Genomic DNA, 14,650 nt, shown 5'->3' on the forward strand with positions numbered 1-14,650 from the left:
GCCATGGCGCTGAGCGAGCTGGCGCCGCTCCGCTGGCTGCGCGAGGGCCGCCACTCCAGGAAGCTCATCCTGTTCATCGTGTTCCTCGCGCTGCTGCTGGACAACATGCTGCTCACCGTCGTGGGTACGTGCGGCCCGGCTCCCTCCCCGCCGACCCCTGCCCGCCCCGGCCGGGAAACCCGTACACGCTGGGCAAAACCCAGCCCGCGCTCCCCGGCGGAGCTGCCCTGTGGCTTCGGCTTTCCTGGCGGCCAGGTCAAAAACTGACATGCGATAAGACCCAGAACTTATGTTTCCTCCTGATAATTTCGGCTTCTCTTTGCCCACTTCCACGACAGTGAAAGAGATTTCTGGGGAAGAGGGGCCGCTCTCCAAGTCCAGTGTAGCGCTTTAGAATACGAACTGTGCAAAGACCAAAGGCCAGGAGTCCCCAGGCCCACCCCCCCTTGGGGGAGGGATGGGGAGAAGTGGTATTTAAACGCAGCCCATCGGTGACAGACGCGGGGAGGGAGCGATTGGAACAGGTGGGAGTGAGACTTTAACCTCAAATGGAGTTTTGAATAAAATAAAACAATTCAAAAGCAGCCCCCTGGACAGAAAAGCCTGTGACATGCTTTATCTTTTAAAAGGTACCGATTTTATTTTTACATGAATAGCACAGTCGTTTTTCCATCGCTGTGAGCACAGGCTGCTAGTGGCACAACAGCTCTCAGAGCTTGCTTGGCTCAGGGCTGTTTGGGCACCTGCCGGCTCAGGAAGAAGGACCTGGGTCCCCTTTGTCTTGAATTCGCCCTTGCTTCTCACGTGCACATGCTTCTCTTTTATTAAACAGTTTTCCTTTTCCTTTCATGGAACCCTAAGGAATTCTTCAGTCTTACACCTTGTCTGGAGCATTGCAGATTCTCTTTTACATAACAGATAGCTTGAAAAGTTAGCCCGCTGCAGAACTCCCAATGTATTACTGTCCTACAGAATTGTTTATTTCCCTTCTAAGGTGTGTACTGACATCTAGATTTCAGTCTCCTTCATTGAAAAGGCTCTGAGCCTTTGTAGGAAGCCCTGATAGACTTGACTTCACGCCAGCTTTTGCTCTTCAGACATGATCCTGAGGACAAATGACCCAATTCCCCGAGACCAGTCACTGGAGTACAACAGCTACTCCTTAAAATAGCTGAGACTCACAGAGGCCTTGCTGGTTCCCCTGATTTACTAAGTGACGTGAAATCAACCAGTGCGCATGGTCGCTTCAGTGCATGTGCCTGGCACCAGGCTCTGCCAGCTTCAGGGACACACATGCCAGCTTTCTGACCTCACTCGGCTTTTGATGCACCCTTAGTTGGGCTGGCTTTTGTTCTGGGGAAGGTAGAATGTGATTGTCACTGTCTTGCTCTGCACTTGTCCCAGTCCCCATCATTCCCAGTTATCTGTACAGCATTAAGCATGAGAAAAATGTGACAGAAATCCAGACGCCCAGTCCAGCGCTCCTGGCCTCCACCTCTGGAAGCTTCCAGAGCATCTTTTCCTACTATGACAACTCCACCATGGTTACTGGGAACAGCACCGGAGACCATCTGAAGAGGCAGCCCCATAAAGCCACCACTACCCTGCACATGGTGACCAACACGTCCACCGCCCCTTCCGACTGTCCCAGTGAAGACAAAGACCTCCTGAATGAAAACGTGCAAGTCGGCCTGCTGTTCGCCTCCAAAGCCACCGTCCAGCTCCTCACCAACCCTTTCATAGGGCTGCTGACCAACAGGTAGGCCCGGTGAATAGGGTTGGAGAAATTTAGATTCACTCATGATTCCTTGCCATCTGCTTCTCACTCATCTGTGGAGAATCAGTGGCGGGCAGGTTAGGACCAACCCCCCCCCCCACCTCCTGACCCTTATGTCTGTGCCCACAGTAGCCGAGATTTCCATTTGTTCTGCTTTTCCATCTTCCTTTCTTCTCTCCCTGGCTTAGAAAGTACTAAAACAGCAAAGATGAATGAGTAAACAGAACAAGGCTTTGATTCTGTCCAAATGCCAGATTTTGTAAGCATCCTGATCACAACTGCCGTTGGGCAGCAGGGTCTCTGCAGCTAGCAGGGCCATCATCTGGTATTCTATGTGTCATGTGACTTGTTCTCATCCCACTGTCAAAAGCCAGGGTAGCTTCTTTTACAGCCAGCATTGCAAAACAGGAGTGGGATGAACCAGGTTACTCCATAGACAGAAAGGTAAAAATGGTAGAGAGGAGTGTGTTTAGAATCCTGCCTTCAGGAAAGCCCAGAGCTGCAAAGACAAAGACTAGAGAGATGGGAGAAGGAACATGGCAGGTATGGTGACTTAGGAAAGGCAGGGCTGGGCAAGGCTCTGCTGGGCAAGGCTGTAAGGCTCCTAGTGTTTAGCAGGTAGGAATAAGGTTTTAGGATGGGGGTGATGGTGGAGCAACTTAAAATTCCAAGGCCAGGAAGAAGAGTTAGTGAGCCAAACAGAGGGAGAGGACCAAGAGAGACTGTCTGACTTGTGACCATTCAATGCAAAGTAAAAAATGTTGCCTTTTGCCAGTGACTCATGCCAATAATCCTGGCTACTCAGAAGACTGAGATCTGAAGATTGAAGCTCATAGCCATCCCAGGCAGATAAATCAGAGAGATTCTCTTATCTTCAATTAACCAAAAAAAAAAAAAAGCCAGAAGTGGAGGGATGGCTCAAGTGGTAGGTAGAGCCTCAGGCTTGAGTGAAAAAGCCAAGCAGAAGCTTGAGGTCCTGAATTCAAGTCCAAGTAGCAGCACAGAAAAACAGAAAGCAAAAGAAAATGTGGCCTCATCTTCAAATGTTATTGCCAGCATTGATTGAACATTGAGCCAGGAAAGGGCTGGTGTGAGAGTAGAGCCCCGTGTTTCTGTGGGGTTGGGGCTCAGTGAGTGGAGGCCTGGCCAGGGGTGGTGGCCGGCATTCAGAGAGAGGGTGTGGCAGATCTCAACTTCCCTCATGACTGGCCATTTTTGACCACATCAGGGTGCTGCAGATGTGCTGGGAGGTGGGGGCACACATTTCTAGCTGCAGTTAGATGAAGGACGCCTGTCATTGAATCCATGTTAGCAATCGCAGGCCTAAGCCAGCCCTCCTATCCTGCAGAACAGTAGTGTAGGGCTGCCTGCCACATCAAACATACTAAACAAATTAACCCGGGGACAGCTGATTGTGCACCCACAGAGAAGCGTCATTATGGAGGTGACATTCTGTGGCTTCTCTATTCTCCAGGACAAAACCAAACAGCCCTTGGGCGTTGCAGGGTTGTTTTTCTTTTTCTTTTTCTCTCTCCTCCCCACCCCAAATTAAGAGCACTTCTTAAAATGCATCTGGTATAATTACAGAACAACTGCTCAGGGTTTTGTACTCTGACAGAACCAACAAGCTCGAATACTACACAGGAAAATTGAGGACGTTATTGTAATAATGCCTCGCCAGTGACTGGAGTGGTACTGTGAAATACTTAGAAACTCCCTGAAATGAGATAACTGTTCCAGTCTTCCAAATGCAAATCGCAAAAGAACTGCTTTTTGTTTATTTTAACACTGCCATTCTTGGTTTGAATGCTTTGGTTATACCACGGGAAGAACCAGCAAGGCCTTTCCCTTAGTAAATATCCCATTTCTTTGAGATTTCAGCCACCCAAGGCTGATGTCTTGGGCTCCAAAAGATTGTCTTCCAAGGGAATCATCATTTTGCTTTGTGGCTTGTGAAATGTAGTCTATTCTTACAGTAGGTGATCCATTTTGGAAATTATCTAGGATCAAATGTGAACATCTATCTGGTTTTCCTAGCTATCCAGCACATTAAAAAACAATGATCTCCAGTATCTAGCACTGTCGAGTAATAGGGAAATGCAAACCTTTTTTAGGGTTGACAATAGGTGGTCACCTTAATGGTGGTTTGTCATTTTCCTAATATTTTCTAATGCTAGTCAACAAGAATTTGGGGGCTTATGGCTCCTGTGGGCACTTGAAGATTGCTTTCCTTCTCAGTTCAGAGGGAAATTATCAGAGAAGGGGGGTTTGCCTTTCTATGATGTTTTTCTACAGTCTATCTTTATACCTTTTCTGTGAGCCATTGTAAATACCAACGAGAGGTATGACTCACATCCTCAGGGTTGGTCAACAAGTATGTTTAATAAAAACAGCATTTGAAAGTCGATGAATGTTTCTGGTCACACAAGAGTTAAAACATCACCTGTAAGTTGCATTTTCAGTGCTGTAAATGAGTGTGAACAATAGCATTTGGAAGTTGGCTCCCCTCTTCCTGGTTAGAGAGCACCAAAGCCTGTGCATACTTCACCAGACACTTCTGGGATAGTCCTAGCATTTGAGGGAGGAAGGAGTTTGTGCATCAGGAGGAAAAACATTTATTTCTAGCTGCAGCTCATGTCCAGGCTCGGTCCAAGGTTCTCTTCTTCCCCTCCTTCCTACTATTACTGAGTTCTTATTTTTGGCTATTCACAATAAAGAACGAAGGTCAAGAATATTCTTGGATCTTTATCTCCAACCAAGCCAGACAGGTAAAGGCACAAACAAAGTTTTAGCTAACAGAATCTGGGGCAGGAGGGAAGGGGAAGAATCAGATTTCTTTCCATGTGTCCCTGACCCCAGGAATACAGTCTTTTCCCAGCTCTGATGTGAGTGAGTCTGGCCTGTCCATTCCCAGGAACACATCCTAGAGTCAGGCAGTCAAAGTCAGTCCCCTGGAGAACCTGTGTGTGAGAGATGAAATACCCCACATCACACAAGTCTCACCCTGACCCCTGGGTTCATGCTTAAGATAGTGACAGCTGAGTGGCTTTTGTCAGATGGTTCTACGAGTTGTTTTAAGTATTGGGATAAGATCGCATGCCAAATGCAAGACACAGAATAACACCTTCTGGCTCCATGGGGGTATTTGTTCAGCTGAGAAGCTGACATGTTATTCTTGTTTTATTTACTTTCCAGGTTCTGTATATTCACTGCAATTACGTTACCAGACAGGGAACAAAGGACCTTTTGATTTGGAAATATGGAGTTGGCATAGATCCAATAAACCACTAAGGGTGGCTTGGTCAATTCAATTTCCTTCTTGGGGCTGGTGTGACTTATTTTATAATTCTAGTTGAAATGTTCAACTAGGAACTATTTGATCCATTCAAAAGGAGCTAGCAGGTGTGTCATCATTTTGATCCAGTAGGTAATTTTTAGGTATATATGTATCTAAATTGGGTATTTCAGACAGATAACAATGTGAAAACATCATTACCATTCTCTCTTCAGTAAGTCAGATAAAGATGTAGCCCCTCCCTCCCTGATCCTTCTTCTATCTCTCCTTCTCCTTTCTTCCCTCCCTCCTTCCCTTCTCCTCCATTCTTTCCTCCCCCCTTTTTATTCCCTTCTTCTCTTTTCCTCCCTTCTTCCCTTTTTCCTCCCTCCCTCCCTTCTCCTACCTTCTTCCCTCCCTTCCTCCTATGCTAATAGTTGAACCCAGGGCCACTCATACATTTGAGCTGCATCCCAGCTCAGGACTTGACATCCTTGTCTTCATTTACTTGGTGTGAAGTTTAAGTGGTAGTTGCATCTCTAGAACCAAGAGATCCTCCCAATCAGCTGCTGCCTGCAGCAAGTCACCACCATTGCTGCGGGCTGTCTCTCTCTTGACTTCCTCCTTAGCTTGTCACTGTCTAGAGGGTCTGCTTTTTATCAAGCCAGCAGCAGCCATTGGCTTAATTTATTTCCATAGTTACCTCATGTATCTGAAAGCAGTTATGTTTCCTCACAAATCTTTGCTAGCATCTGAATGACAAGGAGGAAGCCACAGGGCATGAAATCTCTATGAAATTTACCAGGGTTATTTATTTGTTTTTTTTTTTCTCTCCAGCACCATTGGGTTGGTCTGCAGTAGGCTTTGTAAGAATAAGCAGTGACCTTTTCAGCCTCTCTGTGGACAGGGAAACCAGCTGTTTGGGAAAGGGATCTTCCATTCTAGATGGTGGCAGTGTCTTCGCTTTGAAATCAGGAGACATCAGCCATGGACTTAGAGCAACTCTCCTGGGATGGGAAGCTCACTGGAGCTGTGTGTCCAGGACTAACACCAGGCCCAGGCCTGAGGCCACACACCAGTTCACACACACACTCAGGGCCTGTGAGCCTCCTGTGTGGATCTCATAGCCAACTCAAGACTGTAGGTTCATTAACAAATTGACTTCCGATCTCTGTATTTCTGAACGAATTAAAAATATCTTTCACTTCCTGCTTTACCTTTTAGGAGATGAGGGAAAGCAGACAGTGACTCTTGCTTATCTGGGAATGGTTTGTATCTTGTGGGTTTCTTGCTTTTGTCCTTTACTGACATAAAGGGAAACTGATGCCTTAGCAAGCTGAGATTCCAGTCTGCATTGGTCAACCTCCTTGTTAGCTTTAGAGAAAAACTAGTGCCTGCCAGGGACCATTTAGGGACCTAAAGGTTTTCTCCACCAATTAGGCACCTGTAATTGGCATAGCTTTTATTGTTTCTCATGTTTATCTGGGGGCTTAATGTATGATTTTTATTCTAGTCAAATTGGATTAATTGCTCCCTGAAGCTTTATGGAAGGTGACTCAGAAGGGGATAACAATGGGGTGTTTGGTTAAAGGTTTGTTGAATCAGAGCCTCTTCTGCTAGTAATACTTTAATTGAGATGGTGTTGAATTGAGAGAAGGCCAATTCAGACCTTTATTACTAATGTCCTTTGTGGTCCCATCCATTTAGCAGACTTTGTGGGGAAGAAAGAATACCTCGTGGTGGTGTTTGACCCATTGCTCAGTGCCCTGAGGACACTTTACAGTTCCCTTCTGAGGGAGGTGTACAGGGACGGCAGAGCTGGAGCCCCAGTAAGGACTAACACCGAATCTTCTTTGTCCTGGGGCTGAGCACCCAGGAAGGATCCTGCCTGAGGTTGACCTCTGGGTAGCCTAGCCGGAGCTTGGCGAGTGTTGGAGGTACTGGCCTGTGTATCTGGCAACGAGAGGGAAGCATGAGAATCCAGGTGTTCATGCAGATGTGGTGAGCTGCTTTATCTCAAGAGGAGGATGTGGACTGGTACCAGCTTGTCTTTCCTTCCAGCCTTGCCATTCACTTATTCAACACCTGTCTGGCTAAGGTCCCAGAGGGATTCATTCCCTCATGTAGGCACACAGCGCTGTGGTTTCCAGGGGGATGGGATCCTTCATCTCAAACTTGGGCTCCTCCCCACATCTATGTTGCTACACATGACCCACAGTATGCTTACCACATGATTGGGACAAGTTCTCCTCCCTCCCCGCTTCCCCAGAGTATGGAGAGGATCCAAAGCGACCTGCCTGCTAGTTTCAGGGCAACTAGCCTGGTTTAGAAGAGCCCATTCAGGCTCAGCCTGCTTGGCTTTCTATCTTGAGTACAGGTGGTTCTCTTCAGGTTCTAGGCATCTTGGGAGAGGAGAAGCAGCCTGAAAAGCTCCAGGCTATTCTGGGTAGGAGGAAACCCACCCCAGGCTGAAGCTTAGCCAGCGTGTGCCCTGCCTTGTGTCACAGAGTGTCCAGGAGGCTCTGCCATGCTCACGCAGGCACCACGCTGTCTGTCTGTCTCATCCAGGCAATTTTACAGAAGAGAGGGAGACTCAGGGGAATTTCCATAATACCTCAGTGCTCTGGGCTCCTCGAAGACCCAGGGTTTCTCACCACTGGCCTGGTGCAGAGCTCTGTGTAAGTGGTGGTCTTATAGGGTGGTTTAGGTTGTGTGTGTGTGTGTGTGTGTGTGTGTGCATGTGTGTGCTAGTTTTGGGGCTTGAACTCAGAGCCTGGGCACTGTCCCTGAGCTTTTTCAACTCAAAGCTAGTGCTCTACCATTTGAGTCACAGCTCTCTCTCTCTCTCTCTCTCTCTCTCTCTCCCTGTGTATTAATTAGAAATAAGAATTCCATGGACTTCCCTGACAGGGCTGGCTTTAAACCATGATCTTCAGCTCTCACCCTCCTGAGTAGTTAGGCTTACAGGTGTGAGTCACCCACACCTGGCTGATTTTTTAGCTCTTGCACAGAACACAGGTCCATCTTTCTAGGCTGGTCTCCCAGGGATCAGCAGAAGGCAAATTTAAAAATCTTACCTCCTAACATCTCTTCCACATAGTGCTGTCGTTTTTTGCTGCCAGGTGAATTACTTAATAGCCTTTTACCAGTCATTTGATTTCAGCGTTCCTTTGGGAGAATTCTAGCTAAGACTGTAATTAAAGGAGTAATAACCAAAAATAGACAGAAATCAGGGCTGTGTGGTTTGGATGTGCTTTGTGTTAACATTTATTCCAGAGAAATGTCTGTTCGGAGTGGCAGTCTGTAAATGTATTCACAGTCCAAGACAGTCAAACACTAAAAGGTCACAAAGGAAACGATGAGTATATGAATTTTTAGAAAAGTCGACCAAACACTTATCCATCTGATCCCGGAGGGTAAATGGGGGAGAATCAATCTAAAGCCTTAAAAAAAACCAACAACCCTACAGTCACCAGATTTTCATTTGTGTTTTACAGAATCGGCTATCCAATTCCCATGTTTGCAGGATTTTGCATCATGTTTATCTCTACAATTAGTAAGTGCTGCATGTTGACCTTCCACTGAGATGTGCCTCCTACCAGCTGGGAATCAGGCTACACTTGGGGGTTCCTATAGGGTACACAGGGAAGGGCTTCCTGGGCAGAAACCATGAATGTGACTGCCTATTCACTTAACAGAGGACTTGAGACACATCCCCTCTTGGGACAGGCTGGGCAGACACATCCCCCTGTTGGGCAGGCTGGTCTTGCCCGCAGGGGCGTGGCCTCCAGGTGGTGGGTGGCTCTTTTCTTCGCAGTGTTCGCCTTCTCTAGCAGCTACGCCTTCCTGCTGATCGCCAGGTCCCTGCAGGGCATCGGCTCCTCTTGTTCCTCTGTGGCTGGTAGGTGTGAAAACCCCCATTGAGGGGGGGGGAGCAGACCACCCAACACCAAGGAAGACCCCCCTCCCCTGCAAAAATAGCTGGGCAAATTTAGGCACTCAAGGTATTGGAGGGGGGAGGATTTTAGAAGGTGTTCATGTTCCTTTGGGGTTCAGCCAATCACATAGACCAGCTGGTCCACAAGCTCAGGGTGAGATGCTGGTCTGGCTCGCGGGGGGGGGGGGGGGGAGGGGTAAGGGAGTCCAGGGAAGGGGAGGGGACAAGGATGGAGTCTGTGGAGTTCCAAAGAGCCTTGGGTATTGACAGTGTCTTCTCCTATTTAGGGATGGGCATGCTTGCCAGTGTGTACACAGATGACGAAGAGAGGGGCAACGCCATGGGCATCGCCTTGGGAGGCCTGGCCATGGGGGTCCTAGGTGGGTAGAGGCCACCATGCATGCAGGGCCTGTCAGGGCCTGGCGTTGAGTAGTGATGGGCCCAGTTCCAGGGCCCTGGCCACTGTAGAGCTGTTCACACGGACAGAATCTCCAGCCCTCTCCTTTCTGTTTCCTACATTTGTGGATGTTTTGGAAAATGGCCAGGGCTCCCCATGGTCTCTGTGCCAAACCTCCCTGGGCCCAGATATAAATTACAGGGCTGAACATGGTGATCTGCTGGACCTCCTCTCTCTCCAAAATTCTGACTTTGAGTCTGTAAGAACCTTCTTTCTGGTCTGCTGTCTTCCTACCTGCCCTGGCTGACATCTCAGGCCAGAGACAAACCCTTCCCCGAGGCAGGTTCAGGTCTTTTCACTGTTTTTGCCATTCCTTCCTTGAAGCCCTCCACCCCCACTGCGTGGGTGGAGCCAGCCTGCTCCATTCTGCTATGGAAGCAACACAGTGCCAGGGCCTGGCTCAGGTCCTCTGACCTTTAGCCTTTGTTCTCCATGTTTCTCAGGGAAAAGCCCCCCAGAAGGAGGCTGCAAAGGCAACATGATACTAACTGAATAAAACAGTGGGCATGGGCCCAGCGCTGGTGGCTCACGCCTGTAATTCTAGCTTCTCAGGTGGCTGAGATCTGAGAATCACAGTTCAAAGCCAGCCCAGGCAGGAAAGTCCATGAGACTCTTACCTCCAATAAACCACTCAGAAAACCAGAAGTGGCACTGGGGCTGAAGTGGTAGAGCAGTAGCCTTGAGCTGAAGAGCTAAGGGACAGAACCCAGGCCCAGAGTTCAAGACCCATGACTGACAACAACAACAACAACAACAAATAAAACAGTGGGCATGCATTCCAGTCTGTTTTGGAACAAAGCAGAGAGGGAAACACAAGGAATAAATGGAGGGAGGTTCTCCTGTGGGGAGGGGCATGTGTCTACCAGGACTGGCTAGACCCTTTCTCTTCCTGCAGTGGGACCCCCCTTTGGGAGCGTGCTTTATGAGTTTGTGGGAAAGACCGCCCCATTCCTGGTGCTGGCTGCCTTGGTGCTCTTAGATGGAGGTGAGTGATGTCCTGGAGCGTGGTGGTGGGACTTGGGCATCTATGTTGCCCATGATTGGGCCAGGTGTGCGTCCTGAGAATGGACATCTGTGTTCTTCCCTTGTAGCGGTTCAGCTGTTTGTGCTCCAGCCATCCCGGGTGCAGCCAGAGGTAAGAGCTGGGCAGTGAGGGCCCTGAAGTATACCAGTGACTCTCATAATCCTGTTTTTGCTTGACAGAGTCAGAAAGGGACACCCCTAACCACACTGCTGAAGGACCCCTACATCCTCATCGCTGCAGGTGGGGCTTCTGAGATGCCAGAGGCAGGGTGCTGGGGGGAGAGGGAGAGTACCATTTTCTCTGAGCTGCTGGAAATGTGGGGCCCCAGAAGAATATAAGAGGCAGCATGTTTTGACTAAGGAAATGGTTTTTTTCCCCAGCCATGTCTGTCAGCCAAGGTCCCTTTCCTTTTGGGTAAATATAAATGGCATGCATGGTGCTCTGCAGTGCTCATGCAATGCCACAAGAGGCCCTGTCTCAGTTCACCTTGCTCACTGACTGTGTTAAAAGGTGATCCGTGTTTGGCCTTAAACTTTCTAGAAGACCCCTTCACTGAAGGGGTCTTGAGTGTGTATTGATTCCAATGGGAATGTATGAATAGAGACTCAGAATTGAGCTCCAGAGGGTCCAGAGATTGCTCTCCTTATTACAAAGCATCCTTTGGGGATAGGTTAAACCTTTGGGTTCTTGATTGTGAAAGGAGAGAGAATGGCCTATTATCTCTCTAGTCACTGTCCCCAGTGACCATGAGCCACCTCCCTGCTAGGCCTGTGGCTGTTTTCCCAGGGTCCAGTCTGTGCAGGAGCCTCTGGGGCCTGAGTATTAGGGCTGGTGGTGGCCCTGGCATCGGGAGGGCCTGGCTGTGGGCTGCTCCCTGGGCAGCCTTGCACTATGGCATCCAGGAGGGCTAGGGGTGCCTAGGAATCCTGGACCCTGCCCTAGCTGAGGGTCTCTAAATTCAGCTTTAATCAGAGCTTTCAGTTTGTCTGTGTTTAAACCCTTGTGCTATGGATTTGGTGAGGGTAACACACAGTTGTTTAGGGTGGAGAAACTGATGCTTTAACCTCATCGTGCTATGGGGACCTAAGGGTGCAGGTAGCAACCCAGGGCTGGGGATGAGAGGATTGTGGGGGATGGGGTCCTAGAGATGTGACCCCTTGACCCCTGGGCGTGTCTGTGCAGCCCGAGCTTAGGTTTTTAGGACCCTCACTGCTGAGGGGAAGTGCCAGAATATAAGGAATATCAGGATGTACCAAACACTAACTGGCAGAGTTAGCCGCAGCTTTTGGTGTGGTGGGTGGTGGGAGGGGGATGGTTAGCAGCAAGGTGGGTGAGGAGAGAGCCCAGTCACTCCTGTGTTCTGCCTGTAAATGTCACAGAGAATGATAAACCTTGCTTCATTATGTGTACACCTTCCCAGCTGTACAATATTCTTTGAATTTGTTCTAGCAAATTATAGGTTCCACAGAACATAACACAGGAAGCTCCCAGAATGATAAAGGACAGTTTGGTGTGTATTTTTCCAGGTGGCTGTATTTTTTTTTTTAATAAAGGGTCTGTTTGACAGAGTGATAATGTTTGCATAGGTATCCTATATGGGTAGTACATTTGTACCATATGCAACACAACCCTTGGATTTTCTGGCATCTCAGGGTACCATGAGACATGTCTGTGCCCATTGCATGAGAAAACATCTTTACAAGAGCCTCAGTTGCCTCAGTATGTGTGTGGTCTAAAAACGGCTCCGCTGCTGGGTGTCTCAAGCAGCTTCCTCCACTCCCAAAATGGAGCTCCTTTTATTCTCTATTAAGTTGGGTAGGTTAAACCTGATGGCTGCTGAGGCTCTCCTCAGCTCCAAACTCACTCTGGGATTCTACTTGTTTAGGATTAGAATAAACATCCATTGTTATCCTTTGGGCTTGCCGCTGATCATTTTCTTAGGGAAGTAGAAGTTCTAATAGCTGAGCTCTGGGCATTGGCATATGACTATGTTTGGAGACAGTCAAGGTCACACGATACTGAAACAGAAGCCCACTAACCTTACTCTTCCCTTAAAGGCTCCATCTGTTTTGCCAATATGGGGATTGCCATGCTAGAGCCCGCCTTGCCCATCTGGATGATGGAGACCATGTGTTCTCGAAAGTGGCAGCTGGGTAAGGACTGGGGTTCTCATTCTAGAGCCTTTGTTTCCAGGGCAGGTCCTGTCAGCCTAGCCCTACTGAGCATGGTGGCAAAGCAATTGCTCTCGCTCAACTCTAAATGAACTCAGTGCCTAGAGCTCTTAGCTCCAGCTTTTATATCATTCCTGATGAATGTTTCACATAAAATGTGAAAGTACCAAAAATAAAGACAGAGAATGGAATGCTTGTTTACATCTTACTAAAATATAATCAAAAATATGACATCTTAATAAGGTCTATATTTATGAAATATATTATTAATATATTGTATCATATTAAAATATAAATATTGTATATATTATAAAGACATACTATTTCATTGTTAGTTATTATTATTAATCTTACTACTATACTTTATTATAGGTGTACATGATGTATGTAGGAAGTGTGTAATAATAGTTGGTAATAATCTGTAGTTTCAGGTATATGTTGGGGGTTTTGGAAAGTGTCCCATGAAGATAAGGGAGGCTCCTTTAATTGCATGAAGTGTTTTGGTTATGTTAGTGTTTATCATTGACTTTGTGAATATTGCTTCTAGCTGAGCTGTATAAACATAATGCTTTAATTAATTTTTCATTTTGACTTTTTCTGCCCCTTTTCCTTGGAGTTAGTCATGGCCTTGTTTTTCCATTCATGAACCTATCTTTCAGAATCTCTGGCAAGATAGAAGTTCTCAAGTGCAGTTAGGTATGTTAGCCCACCTGACCTTTTGTGGTTTTGCTCATTTGTGGACATTGTCCTAGTTGTCCATGGCACTCTCTAGATCAGGTTGAGATTTTCCTCTCCATCATCTGGACATCTTCTTTGCCTCTGGTGTACTTCTGTGTCCTCTCTCTTGTTTACTCCTTCATTTCCAGGGACACATCTTTCTGCAGCTTTGGCAAAGGTGGTGCATGTCTGTCAAGCTCTCTGAGATGCTGTGTATCTGCAGCCATCTTCACCTTTACCTTCTACTTGCTTGGCTTAGCTTGTGTGATTTCTAGTTGGAAATCATTTTCCCTTGTTTTTTTTTTTTGTTTGTTTGTTTGTTTTTTGGTCGGTCATGGGGCCTGAACTCTGGGCCTGGGCGCTCTCCCTCAGCTCTTCAGCTCAAAGTGAGCACTCTACCACTTGACCCACAGCACCACTTCCGGCTTTTTCTGCTGAGGAATCAAACCCAAGGCCTCACACATGTAAGGCAAGCACTCTACCACTGAGCCACCTTCCCAGCGCTTTTCCTTGGATTTTTGAGGCCACCAATTCTGTTGTCTCCTGGCACGCAGTGGTGATGTTGAGACGGCCAGGGGTGTTCCCATTGTGGGTTCTCTCTGCAGTGGTGACTGACTCACAGTGGGGTCTTTGTGGGCATGTGATGGGTTATCACTTGGGGAGAGACCCCCTCTTTCAATTCTGGGGAAACTTTTTCTATTTTTTAAAAATGTAACCTTCCTTTCTTTTATCCCACTTAGTTGTTTGTTGGAACAGTTTCATTCTTTTATTCTGTCTTTCCTTTTATGTCTTACTAAAATATAATGGAAAATATTACATCTTAATAAGGTCTATTTTTATCTTTTAGGCGTTCTCTCTCTCTCTCTCTCTTCTCCCCCCATGGTTATGGGGCTTGAACTCAGGGCCTAGGTACTCTGCCTGGGCTAGTGCTCTACCGCTTTGAGCCATAGCACCACTTCCAGTTTTCTGGTGGTTAATTGGAGATAAGAATCTCACAGACCTTCTTGCCCACTCTGGCTTAGAATCACAATCCTTAGACCTCAGGTTAAGATCTCAGGATTACAGGCATGAACCACCAGTGCCTGGCTTAAAAAACAAAAAAACAACTAACATTTTAAAGGAGTTTGGGGGTATGAGTAGAATAAAACCTCTAGACTCACTCTGCCTTGCTTAGTGGATATACACCCCATCGTTCCTTCTTCTTTTTTTTTTTTTTTGTCGGTCATGGGGCTTGAACTCTGGGCCTGGGCGCTGTCCCTCAGCTCTTCAGCTCAAGGCGAGTGCTCTACCACT

General features: G+C 47.4%; 1 protein-coding gene across 2 annotated transcripts in view; it reads left to right on the forward strand.

Moving 5' to 3' along the window:
• The window catches only part of Slc18a2 (solute carrier family 18 (vesicular monoamine transporter), member 2), a 32,355-nt gene continuing 17,705 nt past the window's right edge, over positions 1-14,650 (forward strand). Inside the window, exons 1-9 of one of the 2 annotated variants that reach the window (XM_013017753.1) lie at positions 1-124; positions 1,405-1,759; positions 8,549-8,607; positions 8,869-8,952; positions 9,276-9,368; positions 10,341-10,430; positions 10,537-10,580; positions 10,649-10,709; positions 12,527-12,622. In XM_013017753.1, coding sequence (XP_012873207.1) covers positions 4-124; positions 1,405-1,759; positions 8,549-8,607; positions 8,869-8,952; positions 9,276-9,368; positions 10,341-10,430; positions 10,537-10,580; positions 10,649-10,709; positions 12,527-12,622 — 1,003 coding nt within the window. In that variant the 5' untranslated portion in view covers positions 1-3. The remainder of the gene's footprint in view (positions 125-1,404; positions 1,760-8,548; positions 8,608-8,868; positions 8,953-9,275; positions 9,369-10,340; positions 10,431-10,536; positions 10,581-10,648; positions 10,710-12,526; positions 12,623-14,650) is intronic. The other variant, XM_013017754.1, reaches the window with a different exon arrangement.

The sequence above is a fragment of the Dipodomys ordii genome, unplaced genomic scaffold, assembly GCF_000151885.1.
Source record: "Dipodomys ordii isolate 6190 unplaced genomic scaffold, Dord_2.0 Scaffold36, whole genome shotgun sequence".
NCBI classification, from domain to species: Eukaryota; Metazoa; Chordata; class Mammalia; order Rodentia; family Heteromyidae; genus Dipodomys; species Dipodomys ordii.